This window comes from Peromyscus eremicus, chromosome 3 (assembly GCF_949786415.1).
Source record: "Peromyscus eremicus chromosome 3, PerEre_H2_v1, whole genome shotgun sequence".
NCBI classification, from domain to species: domain Eukaryota; kingdom Metazoa; phylum Chordata; class Mammalia; order Rodentia; family Cricetidae; genus Peromyscus; species Peromyscus eremicus.
In genome coordinates this window covers 150,956,256-150,982,378 of record NC_081418.1, presented here as the reverse complement: position 1 = coordinate 150,982,378, position 26,123 = coordinate 150,956,256, and the positions used below count along the sequence as shown (strand labels likewise).

The 26,123-nt window shown below is 39.3% G+C and overlaps 1 protein-coding gene across 1 annotated transcript in view; it reads right to left on the bottom strand.

Annotated features, from left to right (window-relative positions):
- Positions 1-1,303: 1,303 nt before the first annotated feature.
- Etnk1 (ethanolamine kinase 1) overlaps positions 1,304-26,123 on the bottom strand; it is a 44,850-nt gene continuing 20,030 nt past the window's right edge. Inside the window, exons 4-8 of the mRNA XM_059258772.1 lie at positions 24,690-24,832; positions 15,529-15,612; positions 12,944-13,104; positions 6,753-6,826; positions 1,304-6,479 (exon numbers count right to left, since the gene is read on the bottom strand). Of these exons, the coding sequence (XP_059114755.1) occupies positions 6,407-6,479; positions 6,753-6,826; positions 12,944-13,104; positions 15,529-15,612; positions 24,690-24,832 (535 nt within the window). The 3' untranslated portion in view covers positions 1,304-6,406. The remainder of the gene's footprint in view (positions 6,480-6,752; positions 6,827-12,943; positions 13,105-15,528; positions 15,613-24,689; positions 24,833-26,123) is intronic.

The window sequence follows — 26,123 nt, the reverse complement described above, 5'->3', positions numbered from 1 at the left end:
TATCAGATTATGGGGGCCAGTTACATTCAAACCACCACAGGTGGAGACAATGAGCAGCAGATATCCCAGAGGCTAGGGGTGTGGCTCAGTTGGCAGAGTTTGTGTAGCACTCGAAGTGCGGGTTTAATATCCAGTATCACGTAGGGATGGTGGAGGCACACATCTCCAACTAAACTTCCAAAAGCAGATTTCAAAATGTTTCCACAGCATACTGCAAACCAGAGTAGGCAGGTGGTGGTTTGAATGAGCTATTTCCCTCCACATACTCATGTGTCTGAACACTGTCCAGCTGGAGGCTATCTGGAAAGATTAAGGAACATTTAGTAAAGGCTTGCAGGAAGAAGTATATCACTGAGTGGGCTTTGAGTGTATAGCCTCACCCCACTTCCAACACTCTTTCTATGTGGTTGAAATATGATCAGCCTGGTGGGCGATAGTGGTGCATACCTTTAATCCCAGCACCCGGGAGGCAGAGACAAAGGAAGGTTGATCCCAGAGTTCGAGGCCAGCCTGGTCTGCAAGAGAGAGTTCCAGGGACAGCCAGGCTACACAGAGAAACCCTGTCTTAAAAAACAAACAAGGAGGGAAGGAGGGAAGGAGGGAAGGAGGGAAGGAGGGAAGGAGGGAAGGAGGGAAGGAAGGAAGGAAGGAAGGAAGGAAGGAAGGAAGGAAGGAAGGAAGGAAGGAAAAGGTGATCAGCCAAGCTTCCACCTTCTACCTCCACCATGCATTCCTATGTGAATGTCTATCCCTCAGGAACTGTAAGACTAAATTCTGAGGTTGCTTTCTGGCTGTGGTATATTATCATAGCAACAGAACAGTAACACAATGAAAAACTTAAATTGTCCCACATATACATTTACATACCTTTTTAAAAAAGAAAACAAAATTACACATACAACATATGTGGGTGAATGTCTGCATGAGGAAGCCAGAGGTATCCTGTCATCCTTCACCTGTTCCTTTGAACCTGGGCTCACATTTTCTTGGCTAGGCTGAGAGCCAGCAAGCCCCCGGGAGCAGGGGTTACAGGTGTGTGTGGAGCACCTGCCTTATGTGGGTACTGGGATCCAAACTCCAGGCCTCATGATTGCCCAGTAACTACTCTCCTAAGCAGACCACTCCCCAGTCCTTATTACTGACTCTGGAAAACCTTTGTTTTTCCTCTAGTGTGAGGGATCAAACTTAAGACAGGGCACTTGCTAGGCAAACAATCACCACTAAGCTCCAATCCTTTAAAGTCTTATATTTCCATATTCTACAAGAGACAATTTCTAAATTGAGTATGAACAACATGGACACATTATAGTTAGAACTCAACTTTATTGTTACAACCAAGGTTTATTTACAGAATATAAATCTCTTCAAAAAGATACATTCCTTCATTTAATCAATGGTAGAAAGCCTTATTAAACAGAAATAAAGCCTAAGCCGCACTTTGTATCTTAACAGAAACACGGCTTCATTGCAAGTTCATGAACACAGAACACAAATGTCACTTCAGCAGCTACATGAATGAGGCTGTTGACTTCACCGGCAATGCCATTTTATCCACGGAACAAATTTTACTTAAATTAACAGTAGTAAAACTTCAAATTCAAACATAAAGATATGTAACAACAAAGGAAAAAGCAGGAAGTATCTCGCTAGCAAACAGATGAGCAAGTTCTCTGGCACTCAGACCCTGGCTGAGGCATAGGGAAACCTAGGACAAAAGCTGCATTCATCTGCGAGGTATCGATGCATGTTCAGTGCTGAGACTATCCATAGCACTTACAGTCTATACAAAGCAGCATTAGACTACAATTCACATTTGAGAAACACAAATTTAAGATCTATGCCACAGCTTCCCAATTCAACAGACAGCTAACGCAACAACAGTTAACTCATTTCAGCTTTTTTCCCTTGTGTATGGGTAACATCATGTCTTCTTCCTTCATTCAGGACATTTGACCTTGCTGTACAAAAGCTCCTAAATACAGAAAAGTTCTTGTAGGTTCCATTAGTTTACAGTTACTTTAGTACAGGTAAATACAGAGGACAACTTTAGATTACTGACAATGAACACTACCTACAAACAAGCAGCAGCATGCCACAGTGCAGGCATGGCGAGCAGGTACTCTGTCCCTCCACTGGTCGGCAGGTGTCACTGGGTTTCAACCCAGCTCTCAAAGTTCCTCGCTAGGAAGCCTGTAATTTCCTGCTCTACTTTCACAAACTAGTCAAAAGACAATGTGATGTTTCAGTTCTGTAAGCATCTAGTGTTTTATTAACATATTAATGGGATCCAAATTACCACATGGGTAATTTAACTGAGAGATAAAATTATAACTGTTTTAAAAGAGTGTTTTTGCAAGTACATAGGCCATACAATGCACAATGGACAAAGATGTGTTGGTACCATAGCGCACAGTCCAGGAGAGAAGCCTCCAACACATGAGTTTAAAGTGCTTGTGGGTGAAGCATCAGATTTGTTTCTAATCCAAATACTTTGGGTTTCTTCCCATATCAAATTGAGCCAAAATTGAAAATTTTCAGCATAAAAACTATTCAAACAAATCTAACTCATTTTGTAACGTGTCAGTGAATTTAGCCTGCAAGAATTCAAGGTAATACAAAAACCTCAAGTATTTTCTTTTACAGAAACACGGGCTGAAGTTCCTCAAACAGGGATGTTTTATCTGGATCAGCTGATGTCATTTGTCAAACCCAAGATTTAACACTGCCATCACTATGGGGAAAGGCAGCATATCATCCTTCATCTTGTTTTTCAGAACAGAAACATGCCTGAAGATGGAGCTCAGCTTCACAGTAAAGGCCATCATGAAATCTGATGGCGAAGAAAACCCACAGCCACCAGCCCTGAAGTGAGAGACACTGAAGAGGCTCCTGTGCTCACTTCTGTGTGAGGTAGCACAGGCTGCTGCCACTAGGAAAACTCCGGGACAAAGCACTGTCCACTTTGTCAACAGGATGACAGATTCATAGGAAAAGAGCTAAGTCTACAGTACTCTGGAATGCAGTATAAAATGCTTAAAAGCAAGTCAGAGGGGAAAAAAAAAAAATCAACCCAACACACTGCCCTTTATACATCAGCTAGTGAGATCAAGAGGTACAGGCGGCTTCTGCTTAATACAGAGAACTGAGTACTGTTCAAAGTAGAGGTTTCTAACGTTTCTTTAGAGTGTTTGGGGAATTCTTTAAGTCTAAAGTCTAAACTCATAAAGTTAAAACAAACATGAGGGTGGGGGTTGTCACAAAAGACACCATTTTTCTCACAATCCCAAACTGAACTACTCCAGAGAAGCTACCTGACAAACTAAGAGATGCCATTTGCCTTATGACTTGTAGGGATGGGATTTACATTCACATTGATTTTCAAGTTTTTGTTGAAAGTGTCAACAAACTCTAAAAATAGAAAAGGGGACCACACTTCAGTTTACAAACACCAAATAATATTTTTAGTTTCCTTTATCTTCAAATTGTGACTCAAAGAATGAGCTCTACAAATTCACTGCTTCCCAGAATCTAATCCACAAGAAATTAAAAGCTAAGTAAAAATTGGAGAAAAGTCTTATTAGGCACTGAGAGGCTAAATAAATAAATACCAACATTAACTAAACCAAATAAACCTTCCTTCCAGTTCTTGCTATCTCACCGCACAGCTAGAGGTGTGCACTGTTCCCAGCCAAACATCAACAGGCTGGATCATCTAATGACAGAAAAACTTCCACAAAGGAGAATGCAGAATGACACACTCTTGGATGCAGGACACAACTCACACTAATTACAGCTGCTTATTTACACTGTCCTATTTACACTCCAGGCAGACCTAGTTGATGAGGTTTGTGCTCATGTTGATCTCAGGCGGATCATGTCAACAGTAATATGTGGCCACCACATCTCATTTCCAGAAAATGGTGGTAGCGCAGAATTAGAAGAGGGAGGGAAATCAAATATCATTGGTCAGGTTCAAGATCATACAGGTGTGCCAGGGAGACAGGATCAGGGTAGAGGGCAGAAATGAGGAATTTTGCTTGTTACAGCATCCAGGCCACTACGGTCTATTGATTAACATTGAACATCCATGAATGCCACTTCTAACATTCACTTTCCTATTTACAAAATAAGCTTACCACCAGTTGAGTGATTAGGTAAGGCATTCAAGTTCCTTAGCTTAACAAAAGAAGGCAACTGATATCCTAGCAAGCCACAGGACACATTTTAGAGGGATGCTCTTCAGAGCTGTCCCAATGCACCCTCTTTAGAATCCCTTACATGGTCAATACAAAGGAAAGACATTTTGAATCCTGTTGATAGTCTACACCATGATCCCCAAAAGCTGTATGGGAAGCAGGCGCATCAGAGCACCCAAATCTGGCCACGGAATGGGGACAACAGTTTACATGGGCTAGTCTTTTCCCAAGATCTCTTGCATGCTGGCAGGGTGACCCAGGAAGCCTTGCTGCTGCATTCGCTGCCACAGGAGTCTTCGGCAGCTGTTTCTCGGCCGGCTGCTACGCAGTCCACCAGCAGCCGCAGCCTGGTGAGCCTCCATTCAAAGCACTCTCAAGGAAGAACAGGAACAGACTAGCAAACACTGTGTTCTCCAGTGTTTTCACATGACACATACTCTTGAATTTTCAGAGAAGGAAAGCAAAGAATCAGGAGGCTCACATCTTTATCATTCTATGACAATGTTCCAACCACGAATGAAAATTCCACTAAGCCAGTTTCTGTAGGTTTGCTTTAACATTGAAAAGAGCTAGTCATTATTTGTTTCCATTCAAGGAAGTCGGCAGAATTGTAATGATCTTACAGTAATGTGGTTCGTAAAAACAAAAGAACATTACAACATTAGGGAGGTAGAAACCAAATCCAGGTCTAACACTGTTAGAGACACATACTTAGGAGTCTATTTAGTGGCTAGAATTTACCATCTCAAATGGCCATGGCTGTTAAGTGTTCCTACTTAGTTTATTAGCTTTGAACACGATGAGACAATCCAAGTATTTTAAAGCACTTGTCTGAGAACGTAAGTCATGTGGACAATATACCAGACGATGTCTTAGATCTGCATTGCATACTTTACAGAAGCAGATCCATGGAGCCAACTTTGTACAAAAGCACTTAAGTGACCAAAGTGCAAAGCCTGTCTGCCTAATCTAAGTTAGCCGTGACTGCTCAAGCCCAGTCTTCAAAGACTAAAGCCTTCTTGTCTACCTCAAAGACCTAACTTCCTTCCATATAACAGTTGCTTCCCTCTTCCACCTACACAAAAATAAAAACTAGACTAACAAAAAACAAGATAAACAAGTCCTCCTACCACGACTACTATTTAATTCACATTTCCTTATTTGTTAAGAGTTTAAGTATTCAAGCTCAATGACCTACCTAAATGTTCCTTACTGATTCTTCTAACTGCTTTAACAATATTACTCTGAAATTACATGTATAAGCAATCATTTGCTGACTCTACAGACAGAAAACCAACCTAAGGAATGAATCTGAATAGAAAGCATCTAAATGATATTCCTTGCTTCCAAGTATGATGAACTCTGTATGTTTGTTTCAAATACTAACAATATAAGCTATTATTTAATGAAGAAAAACAGAGTCAAGTTAAACAAAATTTTGGGTTAGAAACAATTTGATAGGTAAATTCTAAAAACTGAGACTATTACCTTAAATGACCCTATCTAGTATTTTAAAACATGACTTAATACAGATTTTAACATTAAATTGTTATACTTATATTCCAGGATTATACAGTAAATATATTTTATATTGTCAGGCTATGTAGAGACAATTTAATTCTAAGTTGTATTCTTCAAAGAAATTATTTCCAATTTCCAATTCAAAAAAGTATACCCCTAGAGACAGTGACTGCCTTGCTCCCTCCTCAACGGGCACTTCTCTAGAAAACTCTAGAACACCCTAAGTTACTACCGGGGCAGTGACTGCCATGTCAAGAGTAAATGATTCATTTTACAAAGGTTACACTGAACAAGAATGTTTTTCTAAAATTAACCCCATTAACAAAACTTGTAAAAGATTTCTACAACATTCTCATTGCACACACTGAACCAACAAATGAAAAGATGAAAGCGGTCAGTCATGTCAAATCTGTAATAAATAATTCACATGTAACATGGACTGTATTGCCAAAGGCTAAAGCTGGCTCCACTCTTTCCGCTGATGGACAAATCTCTAGCCTGCAGCATACTCACAACAGTAAGCAGATTTTTAACGTCATTCTATTTAAAAATAGATTGGTTGTTTAGAGGCATAATTTGTAAAGCAAGATAACCAAATTAAATGAGTGTTAACAAATCTTGGCTTTTGGAATTTCTCAGGAAACATCCACAAGCACTGCTCAGCTCCTGGAGTCAAGGAGGCCTCTTCTTTACTCAGGCATCTTTAGTGCTGTGACCTCGGGCTTCATTTTAAAGTACTGCTTAAAACGAACAACGGCATACCTAGTGAGGAAAGAACAAGGAAAACTCAGAGCTGACTCAGTCCCTCCGCTGCTTCCAGAAGTTTAAGATTTCAATGTGCACACTCAGCCTGCTGCGCCACCTACTGGACACTTCCTATGCTGAGCACTTGCCAGCCTAGAAGCTTCCACATGGCTTAAGTGGATGTGGCCTTCAGAGTGCTTCCTGAGAACAGGAATGTGATGCTCCTGTCATTTCTACACACTAGTTCAACCAAGAAGAGAAAGATAGCACCTCCAGTCAACATCATCTTACCCAAGGAAATCAAACTCAATTGTGGAGTACTTGGCTTGGATCAAAGCCCAGAGTCCCCAGAAGAAATGAGAAGCCTTAAAGAGAAGAAAAAGGAAGAATTATGAAACAAATTTTTATACACAATACAAAATTGTCAATTCTATGCTTTTCATCAATTACATGCATGGTACTTTCTTGGTAAATACTCAGCTTAGGACTACTAAGTTCCATACACTCTCTAGCCCCAGAAGCATCTTCTTCCTTCTGTTAATTTTTACACAACACAGCCAGAAGAGAACATGCGGAAGCAGGGTAGTTACTGGATCACCACTGATGACTGTCTATACCAGGAAGCGACAAGGTCAGAAAGACTTAAAAACTGAAGTCTAGTAGTTTCTATAGCCTTTGCCCAATTCAGAACTTAGCACTCCACATAGCATACAGACACGAGTAGTGGTTCACATCCCTCCACCTATTTTATTGGTTCTATTATACACACAAATTACAACACTGATTAACAAGTTTATCAGTGAAAACTAGATCCTAGAACTTAAAACTAATGTGATTAGAAATTCAAACGTAATTGTATGCATGCCTTACAACTATTTTTCAAATGATTAAATTTTTATTTTACATGTTTGTTTGAATGACACACACACACACAAATGATAAATTAGAATATTTAACTTTTTTTTTTTATTCTGGTAATCTGGTAACACGGGGATGATCTTCCAGAGGACCCAGATGAGATTCCCAGCACCTACCACTACCCACACAGAAGCTCATAGCCATCTGTAACTCAAAGGGTCTGATGTCTTCTCCCTGCTTCTATGGGCACCAGGCATACAAGCAGCACAGGCAAAATACTTATACACACTTTTTTTAATGCTGGTAACAAAAATGAAATTTTACTTTCCCAGAAATATTCTATTTTTACTAGAGATGCTCTAGAAAAACAATAGTGTTACGAACCAGGTTTTATTTCTGGTATATCCTCTAAGACAAAAGCACCAAAAGGGTCAATGAGATCGCTCAGAGCAGTCGTTCTGAACCTAAAGATCGTCGAGACCACTTTGGGGTAGGTAGAACTACCCTTTCACAGGAATCACCTAAGACCATCGGGAATCACAGACATTTGCATTATGATTCATAACAGTAGTAAAACTACAGTTATAAAGTAGCAATGAAAATAATTTTATGGGTGGCGGTCACCATAACATGAGGAACTGTAGTAAAGGGTCACAGCATTAGGAAGGTTGAGGACCGCTTGCTCAGAGAGTAAAGTAGCTTGCTACTAACCACGTCTGACAATCTGATTTAATATCCAGGACCTGTATGGCAGAAGGAAATAATTCTAGTAGGTTGTCCCCTGAATCCACAGGTCCTGTAGCATGAGCATGCTCATGCCCACACAAAGTAAACAGATACATGTAACAACTCTTTTAGTGTGCACTGTTAGCCAGGCATGGTGTAATGGTGATGGCGGATTCTCCTCAAATTTCAGCGCCTGTCAACATCAACAGCTATAGAGAAATGCAAATAAACACAACAGAGGTTCTCACTAAGTCAGAATGCAGTTATCTAAAAACAAATGACAGTAGATGCCGGAGAACCTGCAGACACAAGGAATCCCTTCTGTACTGCTGATGGGAGTGTAAATTCGCCAAGCCAGATGGAAATCAGCATGGAGGTTTCTCAAAGTTATAAATAGGTCTACTCTATGGCCCAGCTATGTATACTACTTCTCAGTATTCAACCCAAGATCCCATGTTCCACACAACAGAGACTCACAGCAGCCAAATTATGGAACCAATCTAGGTGTCCAACAACAGAGGATGGACAGAAAGAATATCAATGGTATTTCTGCAATCATAAAGGATGAAGTTCCATCAGATGCAGGAGAACTGAGTCAGTAGAGATCATCATGTTAAATGCATTAAGCCAGTCTTAGGAAGACAAATATTGCATGTTTCCTCTCATTTGTAGGTCCTAGATTTTATAGGAACATAAAATCATTATGTATTGACAACATAAAAATAGAAGCAACACTGTTCACAAAACAAAGGACTAATGGAAGGATGATGAGGGGAAGAGGGACGTAACAAGCTGCAAGTACACTGTATACACGCATGTAATAGCCTTATGTAACCCTGTATAATAAAAATATTTTTTTTAAAAAACTGGGGCTGGGAAAATGGTTCAATGTTAAGAACCTGTATTGTTCTTGTAGAGGACCAGTTAGTTCTGTTGCAGCACCTACATGGTAGCTCACAACCTGTAACTCCCAATTCTAGGGCTTCTGATGCCCTCTTCTGGCCCCCATGGGCACTGCACACACATGGTACACATACATATATGCAGGCAAAACACTTAACACATAAAATAAAAAAAAATATCGGGCTGGGCGGTGGTGGTGGCAGCGGTGGTGGCGCACGCCTTTAATCCCAGCACTCGGGAGGCAGAGGCAGGCGGTTCTCTGTGAGTTCCAGGCCAGCCTGGGCTACAGAGTGAGTTCCAGGAAAGGCACCAAAACTACACAGAGAAACTCTGTCTTGAAAGAATAAAAAAAAAAAAATAAAGTAAATAAAAAAAAAAATCTAAACTTAAGAAAATTAAAGTTTAAATTTAAATTAAAAATTGAGAAGCTGAGACAGAAGGATTATTACAAATTCCAAGTGAACTTGGCCAAGTTCCAGGACAGCTTGAGTCAAGGTTAAGACACTGTCCACTATCCCCCATACCATCCCCCCACCACCCACCCACCCCACCGCCGCTCCCTCCCCCTCAATCAAGACTGTTAAGTCCTAGTGGTCCCACATGTGAAGACTTTTCTCTCGGATAAGGAACACCTTATTATATCTTACAGGTGAATTACTAATTTTCAGTCTAGTCCTTCCAAACACATAGACAAACTCAAGTCTAACACTTCGAGGGCTCTCTGGCCTGACTCTGAAGGTCAGCCAGTTAACCTGTTTGGCTGTGCATGCAGTGAGCGCAGCACTCTTCCAGCAGTGACTACGGGGAAACTTTCCAAGGTTCTGGCCTGAGCGCTCTGCTTCCTATGTAACACCTCACAGGCACTGTCTCTCCCAGAGATGATAGAACGGTGCACAATTAAAACCAGGAGTTACAATTAACCTTCCTTAGGTCATTTCTGTCAGGCCCTTTGTGGCAGCAATGAGAAAGATACTCATCATGAGCCCTGAGACTGTGAGAGGCCATGCTCATCCCGGCTACTTCTACACACACTCCAGAGCACAGGCTGTGACAGGTCATGGGACTCTCATGCCTCGCAAGCCACTGGACCTCACAGTGCCACTAATACTAAGGCACAGATCTCAGCATCAATCCAGTTTCTCCAAAGATGCCATTGGTAAGAAAGGGACATCAGAAGTTTAATGACTATTTAATGACTAATTTCCACTGATGTTCTAATCCTAACTGAACTACTAGATTAATCACCTTCAAACTCACTCACCATGTTGATCTGTATCTCATCTATAAGGCACATTCCCTGTGAGATCTCCTCTCATTCCCCTCCTCTTAAAGTCCTGTGATCCCAAAGAGGAGGATTCTATTTGTGATTCATGAAACAAGCCTCAAACAACATTATTTTCACCATGCAGATCCTTATGGCAAGTCACAGGGATTCTGCGAAACAGGGGCTAAGGAGATGAGACTGATCATGTTACTAGAAACCCTATGCATTACTCTTGGTTCTGCACCAATGATGAAAAAGACACCTGGAGAAAGACCTTAAACTCTAAGGCATGAAGAACTGAGGTCACTCATCCACTCAAACATGTAAAATGTGATAAATACTTCAGGTATGAGCAAGAGGAAATGAGAGTTTCTAAAAGCAAAGCAATCTGGCTAAAAGGAAGCTGGCAGCAGGGCAGTGGTGACCCATGCCTTTAATCCCAGCACTTGAGAGGCAGAGGCAGGAAGATCTCCATGAGTTAAAGACCAGCCCGGTCTAAAAACATAACAACAACAACAACAAAAAACAACAACAACAATACAAACAAACAAAGACAAAAAGGAAGCTAGCAAAGTCTTAAAAGGAAAGTGGAGTGTGTGCCTGCACATATCTGTGCACGCCTCTATACAGGTCCTAACACAAGTCTTTCTATTCTGCAGAGAGCAAGAAATGAAAGAAAAAAATTCACGCAAGAGGTCATCAGAACTTTGGTTAAAAAAAAGAGGAATTCAAACAAAAACCAACTAGTTTTATTCATGAACAACCAGAAGTTGGTATTAGACCTCACAATATATGAACTTACTATATACTCTTTTGTTTTTTGAAAACCACACATAAATTTAGAGGAAATGCTAAATGAGTAATATTATTAGAACAACTAGCCAATGAAATGGCTCAGTGAACAAAGGTGTTTGCCATCATGCCTGAGGACCTGAGTTCAATGCATGGTCCCATGTGGTGGTGAGAGAACTCACACCTGCAAGTTATCCTCTGATCTCCACATGTGTACCATGTGTGGCACGCACACACACACACAATAAAATGCAATAAAACATTTCAAAAATAATTTTGAAGTTTGATGTCTCTATCATTTGTCCTTTATCTTTTTGTCTATTAGAACGTAATAAATGATGTGGGGGCAATGTGCACATGGAGACACTAACATTCTCCACCTTATTTCTTTGTATGTATGTATCTGTAAATACAGGTGTGTGGGCATATGTGTATGTGGATGCATGTGTGTGGAGGCCATTGTCTACGGTATCTTCCTAGCTCTCTGAACCCAGAGCTCACCAACTGAGCTAGTCTAGATGGTTCCAGGAATCCCATGCACTGGGTTACAGAAGGGCTACCATACCTACCTAGCTTTTTCCACTGGCTTCTGTGGATCCAAACTCTGGTCCTAATGCTTACCCAGCGAGCACTTTACTAACTGAGACATTTCTTGAGTTAACCAAGACTGGCTGGCTGGCCAGCCAGCCCAGAGAGTCACCTGCCCACTCCTCTCTCTAGCACTGGGGTTACAGGTGTATGTCATAACCACTTTTACATGGGTGTGAAGCATCCAAACTCAAGTCCTCACACTTGCACAACAAGCACTCTGCTCACTGAGGCATCTCTGCAGTCCACGTATAAATGACATTCTGTCTGCTGTAGCCACCATGGCGAACTGTACCTGTAATCCTAACACGAGGGGCCTGGAAACAAGGCTAGAGGACACAGGGGTCCAAATAAATATATTTAAAGTACAGTAAGCTTTCTGTTTATTTTGGTTTGGTTTAGTATTTTAAGGTAATATAGTCAGGCTGGCCTTCCTTGCTGTGTGGCCAGCCTGGTGGTAAACTCTAGATCCCGCTGCATCTGCTTCTCAAGAGCTGGAACTGGAGGCATGCACCACCATGAAGGTGTTTTTCCCCTTAAATCACAGTTAAGTTTATTTCTAATTACACTTTGCTAGGAATTTTAAATAGATATGGGTGCTAAGTTTTACCAAAATATGGTATCTTTTCATTCTAAGCTATTAAGCATTTTGAAGGACTTTAATGGTATACTTCCAATCCTCCTCAACTAGCATAGCAGTAAATGCTTAGCATCTGATTAATGAACCATATACAGACACAATTCCAGAATCAAAAAAGCATGTGAACACTGCAGGAAGTCTGTGAGTGAGTATCATTACATAGACATTAAGGACTTCAATGGCAGCCTCATTAGCTGCCCAGCAGCTCTACTACAGGAGCATCAGACAGCGGCTACCACATCTGACCACATCCTCTCATTTGAGTGCTGAGTGTATCTGGGGAATCTGTGCTGCACAAAACTATCAACAGTCTAGCTGGGGGCCATCACTGCAGTCTACTTGAAAAAAACAAGATGGCCAATGCTCCCAAAGCCAATTTTACAGTCATATTAAAGCCTATAACATAGCTGAAGGAATTGATCAAGTTACTCAGGAATGCTTTAACACATTAGCTGCAAGCTATGCTAATGAACTACAGTATTCTCAGAAGATAAAGTATTTTCAAACTAAACGCACGTAAAGATAAATAAGTGTATAAAACAACAATGAGTATGTCCTTAAAGCAAGGTAATAAACTAAGAGGCAAACTGTAAGCAATCGTGTTTTTTCATTATTTGAAACTGAATTGACAAAACTAAAAACTGATTTATACAATGATCAAAATTTAGTTAGGAGCATTAGAAAACTGTCACTGATTCAATTTGAACTTACCAATGCAAACTGGTTGACTTGAATGAAGAGTGTCTCTACTTCCTTTTCAGTGACTTCACTGCCAAAGCCCTTATACTCCTTGTAGGCTTCAAGGTAAGAGCGCAGCCACTGGCCCTGGAGTTCTCTATCTGGATAAAGACTATAGTCTACATCACTGACACCTGAGGAGAGACAGACTAATTGAGAAACACCCTTTAGAAGGCCTAAGTACTACCAGCCAACGTTTTAAGTGAAAAGTAATGAAACCTTTCACTTTGGCTAGCAAAATCTTATTATTAAACAATGGACCAGGTGTTCAGAATCCCAGCTTAAATCTAAGGTACACAGCTGCTGCTCATTTTAGGAAACAGATGAAGTTCTCAGCAGTAGCCCCAATCTATATTTGAATAAGGCCCTGGGTGGCTTTAAGCACGATAAGGTGAACAGAGGTACAAGCCCTGCCTCTATTCAGTTTTTGATCACACTCAGGGTAAACATATCCCTATGTTAAACTGCTATAAAGTTTCAGAAAACAATATATTTGTAGCATGAATCTTAAAGGGTCTTATTAATAAAAACAAACCGGAGCCAGTTATTGGGGTCAATGATGGTAGATCAGAGAGACAGAACAAGCCACAGCTAACCTCACCTTGCCAATTCCTCAGCTGGTCCTGTTTCCTCAGACTAGAAGCTTCTGTGTCCTCATCCCAATGGCTCTCAGCTGAACTGCTACTCGAAAGCCTGAAGCTTAGCCAGCTAAAACCTTAACCAGTCAAATGCTTCTAGTTTCTGGTCTCCACGCCTTATATATCTTTCTGTTTTTTCCATCAATCCCTGGGATTAAAGGCTTGCTTTCTGGGATTAAAGGTGTGATGAGTCACCATGCCTGTCTGTATCCTTGAACACATGGATTTCTGCCTCTGGAATGCTAGGATTAAAGGCGTGTGCTACCACTGCCTATCCTTTATGTTTAATATTGTGGCTGCTCTGTCTCTGACCCCAGATAAGTTTATTAGCATGCACAATATTTGGGGGAATACAATACCACATATATTTACTCTCATTTATTATCCAACTCTGATATTTTCTAGTTCTATCTTTTCCATTTCGTTTGAAAGGAGAAGTAGAGAGGGAAAAAGAAGAACGGAATAAGGAAGTTAGGTGGGCCATTATCACAGTCTGATGACCTACCCTAAAGTTTCTACTATTCCTGACTGGCATTCAGGCTCTTCATGAATACTCTAGACCCACCTCTCTAATGTAACCTTTGCTTCTCCTTCCAGAGGTTTCTATCCTAAAGATAGAAATCTCATTGTGGTGGTTGGGAAAAAAAAAAAAAACAGCCCTCAAAGGGAGTAGCACTATTAGGAGGTGTGGTCTTGTTGGACTGGGTGTGGTCTTATTTGTGAAGGCAGGCTTTGAGGTCTCATATATGCTCAAGATACCGCCCAGTGTCTCAGACCACTTCCTGTTGCCTAAAAGATGTAGAGCTCTCAGCTGCTTCTCCAGAACCATGTCTGCCTGCATGCTGCCATGTCCCACCATGATGATAATGGACTAAACCTCTGAAACTGTAAGCTGCCTCCTCAATTAAATGTTTTTTGTTTGTTTTTTGTTTTTTTTGTGGGAGTTGTTGTGGTCATGGTGTCTCTTCACAGCAAGAGAAACCCTAACTAAGACACTCATCTTAATGCTGCCTCCCTCCTCTTCCATTTGCACATCCAAATACTACCTAATATTCAGGTTTTAATTCAGCTTTTCCCCACAGAAGTTCTAAGACAATTTTGGCTTCCTCCTTCAGCTACAACAGTGTATCTATCATGAAAGGTGAATTCTTTTTTTGGGTGGAGTCAGGGGGTTCAAGACAGGGTTTCTCTGTGTAACCCTGGAACTTACTTTGTAGACCAAGCTGGCCTTGAACTCAAAAGATCCACCTGCCTCTGCCTCCTAAGTGCTGGCTTAAAAGGGTGAATTCTTATCCTACACAAACCCATTCCTGCCTATGGGACAACATGTGAAAATATGTGCAGCACATACATAAGCTCTGGCACATACATGTATGGTGAATTTGGTGGAACTAAGTAACTAGAAATAAAACTTTCACCTAGCCTGTTAACCTGAAATATATAAAAAGACAGGAATCTGTTACAAGTGCAAGTTCAGTGATGAAATATCCTCACTAGAAAAAAATACCCAAAGCATTTTCTAATCTTTACTTTTGGGAAAATTCTAAATACAGTCATGTTAATTATATATTAATTTCATTTACATAGAAAGCACCTCCTGTTCTTTAAGTAATGACGGAATAAAATTCACGTGCACATGTGATAGGGAAGCAGAGCTGAAACCCCAGCCCCAACAGAGGTCATCACATGATCAAAACCTGGGCTCTTTCCCTGCACTATTAGTGAGCTCTTCTCACACAAGCCATGGCTATCTCCCCCTTGTGCAGTATTTCCTGATGGCAAATAAAGGAAAAGCTCTTTTCTCCAAGTAAACAAAGCCAGCGGGTCAAGCTGGTGGGCAGGTGTGCCGCTCCTACCCAGGTACTCATCCTAAAAACAACATTGTTAGTAGGAGCCCCAACAGTGATGTGTGGGTCTCACCTGCAAATTCATTGAAATGATTTCCAATATCATATGCCAGGTAGTTGTATCCAGAATACTCATAATCGATGAACTGTACATCACCTATGTGAGACACAAAAACAAAGCAGATAAGAAATCATATACATGATCTGAAGACCCCTATGCTATCTGCAATTCAATCCTTCTCATACTTTGTCTCAATGCGTGTGCTTGGTTACATGCACTTCTGAGACAACACAGGGTGAGGCTGTGAATTTTATGGCAATGAGCTTTACAAAACTCAAATTATGTCTCTTGATCAACAGCATTTCAAGAACACTACTGTTCACTTTTGTTTAAATGAAAATATAGTCATTTCCAAGTTCTAATAGAAGGAAGATGTTTTTCGCCACATGGGGGCATCAGTAACTTAAAAATTCATGTTTAATTAGAAATAACTCTCTTTGAAAATTGTTTAGAGCCTATCTTAACAAAATATCACCTATGGCACACTGTCTAGCAAGTTTATCTACATATGAAAATCAAACATAAACTCTGAAAACCTGAATTCTGTGACTGACCAGTATAAGAAGTGAGTTGCTATCAAATTCTTATGTTTGGCATAATTACACAACTGAGTTTTCCATGTCTTAGGGTATTACAGTAGTGCTTTCACCTTTTAACACGAGTAATGACAGTTTCTAACATTTCAAAATTTATTTTTACATGAGTTAAATTAAGATTGTGTGTGTGTGTGTGTATGTGTAAAGACAATTCTGTTAGCCTTTTAAGTGAATACTACTACATGTAAATTTATAAGTACTCATTATGGAGGTATTACATATAAATATGCATGTTGTATATGGACAAAATAAACAAAAAATAGAAGTTAGAGATAATAATTTTGAGAAAAGAAAAAAACTAATGTACGTCACTGTCTATACCGGAGAAATGTGTACACCATGGAGCTATAGCTACAGTGGACACAAGAACGGCCACAGCTCTGACAGTCATTTCCAGGATGCTCAGGTTGGGAAAATCTGTGTCATTCCATCTTGTGACCAGTGAGCACTAGTGACAAAACAGACTCTTCCCAAATAAAACAGCATCTGAATTTTAATGTCTTAATAGAGATTTGTATAGTTAAGCCAAAAAAGTATATTGAGCATATTCAATCATAAGAAAACCAAAAAACATATGACCAAAAAATGTTGTGGTAAATGTAAGATTTTTTGGGCAACAATTATATTTAATATAATTCTAAAACTCTAAGAATGGCAAGGGGCTGGGGAATAGCTTGGTGGTAGGGTGCCTGCCTAGCAGGCACCAGGCCTGGGGTTGATTTCTCTCAATACTAGGGAGAGAAAGCTCTATTGCAAAAAATGACAATGATCAAAGCATATTTCAGTTTGCAAAATTGGACATATATTGTTATAATAAATATAAGGTTTCTTAAATATTAGTGAGAAAAATCACACTGCAATTTAGCCTCGAGTGTGAACTGCTGCAAGCCCAGGACTACTGGACAAGCACACCCCTAACTGAAGGACTTCACTGAGCAATAGAAGGGAACCAGGACAAGGCTGGCAATGAGAGGCTGCAGACAACTACCATGGCAAGCCTTTGACTCACACAAAGCCGTTAAACAGCTTTCAAAACTAATAGCCAAAATACAAGAGTTATGGATACTGAATCAACCAATACACTGTGATACAACTGATTAAAATATGTCTAAAACAAGAAGAGTATACTGAATACAGGGCAAAGATGAATTGAAATAAACCCTAACAAAATGTTCAGCTCCTTCTACTACAGGTGATAGACAAGTGATTTTTCCCTTTAACTATTTTTTTAACTTCTTTCCAATGAGGATTTCTGAGGAAAAATGTTATTCTATGGATATTCTATATGAAACTGCCAACAAAGAAAACCGAATAGAATGGTCCAGAGCATGCCTATTCCTCCACAAGCCTTCTAAGAACAAATACATATCCCAGGGTTCCTAACTGAACCCAGCAAACATGTTTAACACACATAGCTTTACATGCAGCTGTTGATGGCTCTGACTCGTTAGCACAACTCCTTGTAGAGCTCATGTTACAGTTAAATGCCAATAAAATACACAGCCCAGTCCTGAAGCTTACTGTTCCACATACATAATAGCTTCAATTTTCAAAATTACATTTAGAATTTGGCAAATACAGTTAAAACGGCAGGTAAAAACAGACCTGCTTATACACATAATTTAATTATAACATAAATCATTTTAAGAAAAGTTAAAATCTGTTTCAGCATGAAAAGTTTTAGCAGTGACTTTTGTAGTAGCGTTATCTCATTAACACTGGCCTTTATGTTTAAATGCTATGTTGAGTTTATAATGAAATCTAAAGATAAGAAAATGAAGCTAACAAAGTACAGATGGGGCTGTTACCAGGCTCCGTGCATGTGAACAAGTGAGGCGACAAAGCTCCAGTCAGTGCGTTTAAGAAGCACGGGTGCGCCGCCACATGGCAGCAGCAATGGCATACCTAATCTGTAGCAGATGAAGAGAATTTGGCAAACTCACATTGTACAAGACACAAAGCTTTAAAGGAAAGAAATTTTTAAAAATCTGCATTAACTATTCTTTTCAAGTTATACAAAGTGGAACTCAACCTTAAATTTAAAATTCTGCAATAATGTAAAATTATAGATGTCTATTTTAGGGTGCCAGAAAAATCAAATTACAGTATTGGAAACTGCTCTCCTAGCAAAAGAAACATGAACATGCTATTTCTTTATCCAGTAAGTTTAATTCTTATTTCTAATACTTCCCAATATTAAGAATGTTCATATCACTAATGATAAATAATTCTTTAAGATAAAAATTTCTTACTGGGGTCTCGGGTAGACAGATAATGAGAATACTCCCTAGGACTCTATGTGCACACTCACTTCCTACGGAGGGCTTCTCGGTCATCCAGATTCTCAAGACATCCTTAACCTTTAAAAACAACAACCAGCTTAAGGGCTAGCACTGATTTTATTGCCTCAGATAGTTACATCAATGACACACATACAATGCATAAAGCAAATGATGGATGAATTTGAATTTTTAAAGCTATATTTTTGTTTTTTACTCATTTGAAGTCCTTCACTACCGCAGGAAAAATCCAGTTATACTGTTCAAATCTCAATACAAGAAAAAGTCTTCTAATTATAAAAGCAAAGCACTTTAAAGCCAAAACTGAATAACTACCCAAGGCTATTTAATAATAGCAAGACACATTTGTCTCGACTTTATTTTGTTAAAAATAAAAAGATAAAATGAGAAGTTATCAATATGAGAACGTGAATACCCTTCCAGCTCACTCCACCTGCTCTGCTGTTAGACACATAGCAACATCTATAAGGAAAAGTAGGTCTTCACAAGAATTCTGCAAAAACATTGTCTCACACAGACCCAGGCAGGAAAATCTAGGAGAGGAAACACCCAGTTCTGCTCTGTATCACCTCCATCAGAGCATAAATCACTCTAAATTCAAGGGCTAGGGAGTGGCAATTGCTATGTGACATAGAGCCTGGAGGAAGGGACAGAAGGGCCTTCCTGGCATATGAGAAGGAGTCAAATGCGAGGAGAGAAATGGAGTCTACAGAGAACACTGAGACACAGGAACATATGAGGAGGGGTTGCAAAAGAGCATTAAAAGAAGAAAAACGTGGTATTTCTAACATTCCCATTCAAGTATGAATCAAATATAGTGGACCTGAATACACAGGTTGTAAAAAAGCTCTAAGCCTCTGCCTGTGTCCATGCAAACAACCCTTATTAAATGTAGTGGGCCACACACAAAGAGGAGGGGAGGGCTGAAGAAAGGGTTCAGCAGGAATGACAAGAGAATGAGAGGATAATGGAGAGGGCAATGACCAAAGTACATTATAAACATGTATGAAACTAAGAGTAAAATAAACACTGAAAACAGAGATCTAGTAACATCTTAGTCATTGTTCCTTAATAGTTCAGGAATGGTTTGGCTGGTTTTTAAAATCATTGTTCCTTAATAGTTCAGAAATGGTTTGGCTGGTTTTTAAAACAGGGTCTTGCTATGCAGCCCTGACTGGCCAGGTATTCACAATATAGACCACACAAGCCTCACACGGCAATCTTCATGCCTTTGCCTCCTGAGAGCTAGGCATCTGGCTAGGGTTCAGTTTTACAGCTGCTTGCCTGACTTTGGGGTAGTTTCTCTTCCTACACAGTAGTCTAGAACCAATCACTACAGGGTTAGTATTCCAATCACTACAGGGTTAGTATTACTCGTCACAGGAACACAAGGCTCTCTCCAAGATGGTAGAAATGTTCTACACTTCAGGTGTTCCAGTTGTAGGAGTGTAAACACCTGTCAAATTCACCAAGTAGCATGCTTAAAACTTTTTGTTTTTAAAGGCAGGATTCCACTATCGTGCCTAGGTCGGCCTTGAACTTCTCAGGCTCCAGATATCCTACATCTCAGTTTCCCAAAGGGCTTCAATTCCAGGTACACATCATCACACCCAGCTCAATGTGCTAAGATTGGCACAGAACACTTCAGTGAAAGGCTGGGCTCTAGAGATGCTATGCTGCTAAAGAGCTTGAGATGAAGGCCAATCACGTCTGCAACTCATTAATACACATAAAAGAAAGTAAGATGGACTGATGGATGGACAGGTGAAGTGGGGTGAGAAAGCACAAACTTGTCAATTCTAGATTCTAGGTGGCAGGTACATGGGTAATCACTATACATCAGATATGTGCTATTTATTAGATTTACTTTTATATCTGTATTTGTAAATATTTAAATAAAATAATATATAAACAGCTTTTATTTTAATGAGTACAGTGGTACTCCAAGCGGGTAAGCAAAGCTGTGTATGTATAATATATTGGTTTTTATAAGCAAACATGTTTATATGATTATATACCTATTTCTAGTTGTTTCATCAATAAATGTTTATATTTGTCTGTATATGAGATTATCTTTCAAATGAAGACAAGATTTGTTTTGTTTCTCCTGTTTTTTTAAAAAATAGAAACTCTAGTGGCCCTCAGGATGATGGTCTTGAATTTCCCATCCTCTTTTCTCTACCCTCCAAATACTGGATTAGAGGGCCTTCACACCCATATATGCAATACTGAGGATGGCACCCACGGCTTTAAGCATATTAGGCCAGCAATATACCAACTGAACTACATCTGCAGTACCTCAGGGACAGTTTTTATAAGGAGGCCATGGAGAGCTGTCTCAGTCTAGCAAGAAGGTACTAAAAGAAATCTCTACAACTCTCCTAACAAGTCAGATCTTTGTTGAAATTTTAAAATAAAATCAACAGAAAACTATCTTCTAAGTCATTAAAACAACAAAGGTCTGCACTAGTAAGAGCAGAATGGATCTGGCTTAGAGCCAATCAGGTAACGCAGAGTAGTGGTGACTTTCCTACCTGCAGCGTGCACAACTAAAGAAATTCCAAGAAAAAGTCTTTATTTTCTTCTACTCCTCTAAACTGCCTAAATGCTTACCAACCAACTTCTTTTATTTTACTCAAGAGAAAACAGACAATGATTACATATAGTAAGCCTCATATGTAGGCTCTTATGAAGAAATGGAAATCAAGAGAGAAATGAATGAACTACCAGAAGTCATCGTCAAACCAAAGAACGTCATCTGACAGAAGTAGAGACATGAAAGCAATCTCAAAGCTGAAATGTCAGCAACTAATGAATTAGTTAGGATCAAAGTATTACATTGGAAGCCAATCAATAAACAATATTCCAAGTTCCTCACTCCAGGCCTGTGAAATAAACTAACAGATAAATGCATAATGCTGCCTGTGGCTCTAGAGGAAGAGTGACTGCTTTGCATTTTATTTATTCCAAATTCTATCTCATCATTATGCACTGTCCCCACTTTGGGGAACCTTCAGTTAAAGCCAGGAATGGGCCATTGCTTAACGAACATCTGAACTCTGGGGATAACTTTTCACAATCCCCATACCAATTCATGCCAGAAGGACACCTACCTTGTCTTGTGTCCCCTAAGTGCTGTCCTCTGACAGTGTGAGCATTAATACAGGGTTAGAATTACTCTTCACGAGACCGTGAGGCTCTCTCCAAGATGGTAGAAATGTTCTACACTTAAGGATGTTAAGTGTGCAAATTTTTTTTTGCTATGATACCTATGCATTCCTCTAACATTTACACAGGAGAATGCCAAATAAACATTGGGTGCACTTAAAAACTGAGTGTCATCTCACACACACAGGCCACAGTGCTTAAAAACTATCCTTCATTCTTTTGATGAAATACATTGTATAAAATGCATGCTACAAACAGATAATAAGGGCTGGCAAACTATGTATGCATATTAACGCAAAAGCCAGCTCATCACATTATCATTTTTAATGTATGTAGGCACCTCAAGATGATACTGTACAAATTTACTAGGTTAGCTTCAAATTTACACTTCTGAGAAATTAAAAGTTACAGCAGATGACCAAGACAGCTTGATGATATCAAGGCCAGTCCCTTCACTTCATCCATTATTTTTATCTATTTGTATCTCATAAGATAACCAGAAAACAGTGAGGGCCTGAACTCAAGTTACATGAATGACCTTAGAGCAACAGATCAAATGTGCATGTGAATATAATGCAAAATTTAATTCATTATTCTATGTGTAAGTTACCCTCCCTTCAAAAAGCTCAGCTTAGCTTTTATTTGCTACAGCACAGGAAGCAGGCAGCAAGATGTGTAGTCCACTCAGTCCTCTCTTTCTTTTTGCCTGTGAGCCTAGCCTTTAATGGCTGAGCCATCTCTCCAGCCGTGTGTGTGTGTGTGTGTGTGTGTGTGTGTGTGTGTGTGTGTGTACACGCACATTTTCTGGAGATGGAGACTCACTATGTAGCCCTGGCTATCACAGAACTAAGTAGACCAGGCTGGCCTCAAACTCAAGAGATATACCTGCCTCTGCCTCCCAAGTGATGAGATTAGAGATGTGCACCACTACACATGCCTGGCTCCCACATTGCCCTTTCTAAGATCACCTCTGGAGTGTCAAAGGAATGCTCCAGGGGCAATCGCATCATTTCTTATGCATTAAGCTTATCAAATTGTTGCAATAAGGCATGGTATCTTCTATTTGTAACTATAGATTCAAACAGGTCATTATGGTTTCATTATCTCAAAACTACCAGCTCTTCACCTGAAACACCATCAAAGGATAGTAACAGTATAACATCTGGTCAGATGTTCATAAATTTTAGAAATTATCTGAACAGTTCAACCAAGAGTGTGTTCTTAGTGTTTATGTATCAACTATTAACAAAAATCTTACAAAAGGATGCCACAAGATCCAAGTAGCCTTTCGATTAGACATAAAACAACTTACTGATAAAGGGGAAAACACACACACAGCCTTTCCATTACGAATACTCAAACACCCACGAAGACAAGGAGCAAGCAATACAACAGGGACTCCTACTGAAAAGAGAAGGACAGAGAGACAGAGAGGGGGCACTTTGACCTCTAATGCCAAATTAAAGTCTAATTGTTCTCTTTGAAATATAGCACTTTACATATAAATTACCAACAGCTGAGATTGACAACTGTTTAAATGAAAAGTAAAGTACCTATGACAGAGTAATCTGATTTTTTTGGTCCCTTATTTTTTAATTTTTTAGACAAGTTTGTTCTATGAAATGAATATGCAAAAGAAACAAAAATAAAAATATGACAAGTTAAAATTATATTCCAAAGAAGTAACAAATTCCCTTTAACTTGCAGTTAAAAATAAAGCTGAGTGTCCACTTCAAATGTAAGATGAAGTCCCTTACTTCAAACTCCATTACATAAATGTGTTATCAGGCCTTGCACTGAACTTAAGTTAGCACACTCTTTGGCATACCAAACGCTCCTCTCATATGGCATTGAGATTTGGTCACCACTATTTACTGTAACAACTGCATAATCAGGACAGTAACCCATTAAAAGAAACTGTCATAGTTCATGTTTTAGGGCATACCTAAGGTTTAAATAAAGTGATTCCACACAAGAATTAACATGATCCAAAACAAAGACTTAGCTCAGTATTTTTTAAACAATCTCCACACATTAAAATATCAAATATGAAAGACAAATGTTTTTGAAAATATAGCTTAAGGCTACCATCCTTGACCCTTTAGTTGGGTTTCAGGTTAAAGTTAGCCATAATTACTAACAATTCTTTTATTAGAACAGTTCCAACTTTGAATAGAAGGTCACTAATGGTGAATTTAATATAGCGATGACAATATCAATTGTAATTCTTTGGCTTTAGCATATTCACAAAAGCAACTTTTTAAATTTAAAACATGGTCTTCCAAATATGACTAGTTTCAAAATGGGCTTCCTGTGAAAGTAGCAGCTTCACAGTTTCAAGTATACTTTTCAAATATTTATTTTTAACACGAATTGTACTTTTAAATTTTGAATTAGTATTTGAAGGTGTTTATTGTTTAGCAACCAAATCTCAAACCACTTTACCCAGTGAGCTAATAATGCAACCAATGAATTTTTGATATGAACACAGAGAATCAAGATATGAACAGTCACACAAAAAGTTACACCAAAAGTATCGACTTTTGCCTCCGAGTATTTTAAATCTATTTCCCAAGGCTATTTTCTTTATTGTTACTTCATTTGCTATAAATAGGAACAAAGACAGTATTTTCTACATCTGAGTCTCTCTCCTACATCAGCATATACACAGGAATTCAAAAGCCTGGAGGTATTAATGCTGCTAAGCTCACAGCACTGAGAGGGTTCCCACAGAAACCAGAAGTGCAGCAGCAATCTGTTGATCCCACACTCCTCCCCATTACGGCAGACATGCTTTCAACTCAAACATCCAAACAGCTTTTAAAAATATATACATTTACATGTATATATTTATAAATATATGTACACAAAATCATTTCATCATTTTACACTTAAAAAACAAGAGCCACCAACTGTTTCTAATAAACCAACTTATAGAGACATTTTATCCATTTATGTATATATCCCTAATAGCAATTACAATGATTTTTATAACTTCAAGAGAAAATCTCTGTGTATGTTTTTAATCCTTATTTACTGATACAAAGACAAGGAACCATTAAGAGCATACGAGCAATCAACTTCCTTACTGCTAAGGTCAAATGCCTACCTTGTTTCTCGTTGTAGATTATATTCTTACACAACAGGTCATTATGGCAAAGCACCACAGGGGAGCCCAGGTTGGACAGAATCTCCTTCATCCAAGTCATCTCCTCCTGAAGAAGCTGAGGGCTTGGGATATCACTTAGGAACCTTTCCATTTTAAAAGAAGAGTTAGAGCTTGTTTATCTAATTGATACTTCTTTCAAGTTAAAAATCTACTTCAAATGTTTCCACTGAATAAGCATATATTCCTGAATTCAACAACAGATCAATGTGTTCCAAAACTTGAATAAAGGAAACCTTTATAATAATTTAAACATAAGACAGTCACCCTTTAATCCCAGCACTTCGGAAGCAGAGGCAAGTGGATCTCTGAGTTTTAAGCCAACCTGGTCTACAGAATGAGTGCCAGGACAGCTAGGGCTACACAGAGAAACCCTGTCTCAAAAAACCGAAAATGCAGAGCCAAAAAGAAAAACTCTGACACTTCAGACTTGGGGGAGGAACGGTGTTACCAGCCATGATGTGCCGTTCTGAGCACCTTACTTTACTGTCACTTTATACAGGTAAGGGACTGAGACACAAGGAATGCACTAAGAGGTTTAAGTGTAGTATGTAAAGTTACAGACTGAAAATACTTATTTTAAGCAATGAAAGATGAATGCAACAGAAGAGTTTGGTTTTCAAAAAACCCTAGAGCAGGGTCTGAAATGGAGATGACACACTCATATTGCCGAGCTATCTTAACAGCAAAGCTCTACAGTTTGCCTTAGTGCAGTGGGGATAAAGTTTTTTAAAGACCTTTGAACACAGATTTTAAGCACAAGGGTTAATAAAAAGGTGCCTGGAAAAAAGTAAGAACCCAAAAGTATGGGTGTGGATGATCTATTTGTATAAATTTGATGGAAAATAAAACAGTACAAAATGAGCTGTCTCCCCCAGCTTACCAAGAGCACCACACCAAGACTCAAACTGCTATTCAAGTACTCCTTGCCAAAGAGCTACTGTTCTCTTGGTTCTTCATCCGAAGTCTATTGATGACTCCTTACTCCCCACATGGGGAGTCTACCCTGGGAGACCACCAGCACCCACACCCAGCTAATAACCTACAGTATTCCCTTTACACAGACCATGGTACAGAGCTGAGCACTTGCCAAGGGGACATGACAGGGACAGGAACTGGTAACCCAGCCAGTCTGGACCCAGAGTCTGCTGCCCCCTGCTCCACTTACATTTATTCTTTGTGTGTGCATATGCATGTGACACACTGTAAATTTATAGATCGTCCATGCGGGTGAGTTTAGATAGTTTGCCTCTGTCATTTTAGAAACAGACTTCCTACACAAAGATGCAGCCTTAACACACTTTACATAAGACATAATAAAATTTTCGATTTTTATATTAGTAATAATCACAATATTCATAATTTAAATTCTAAAGA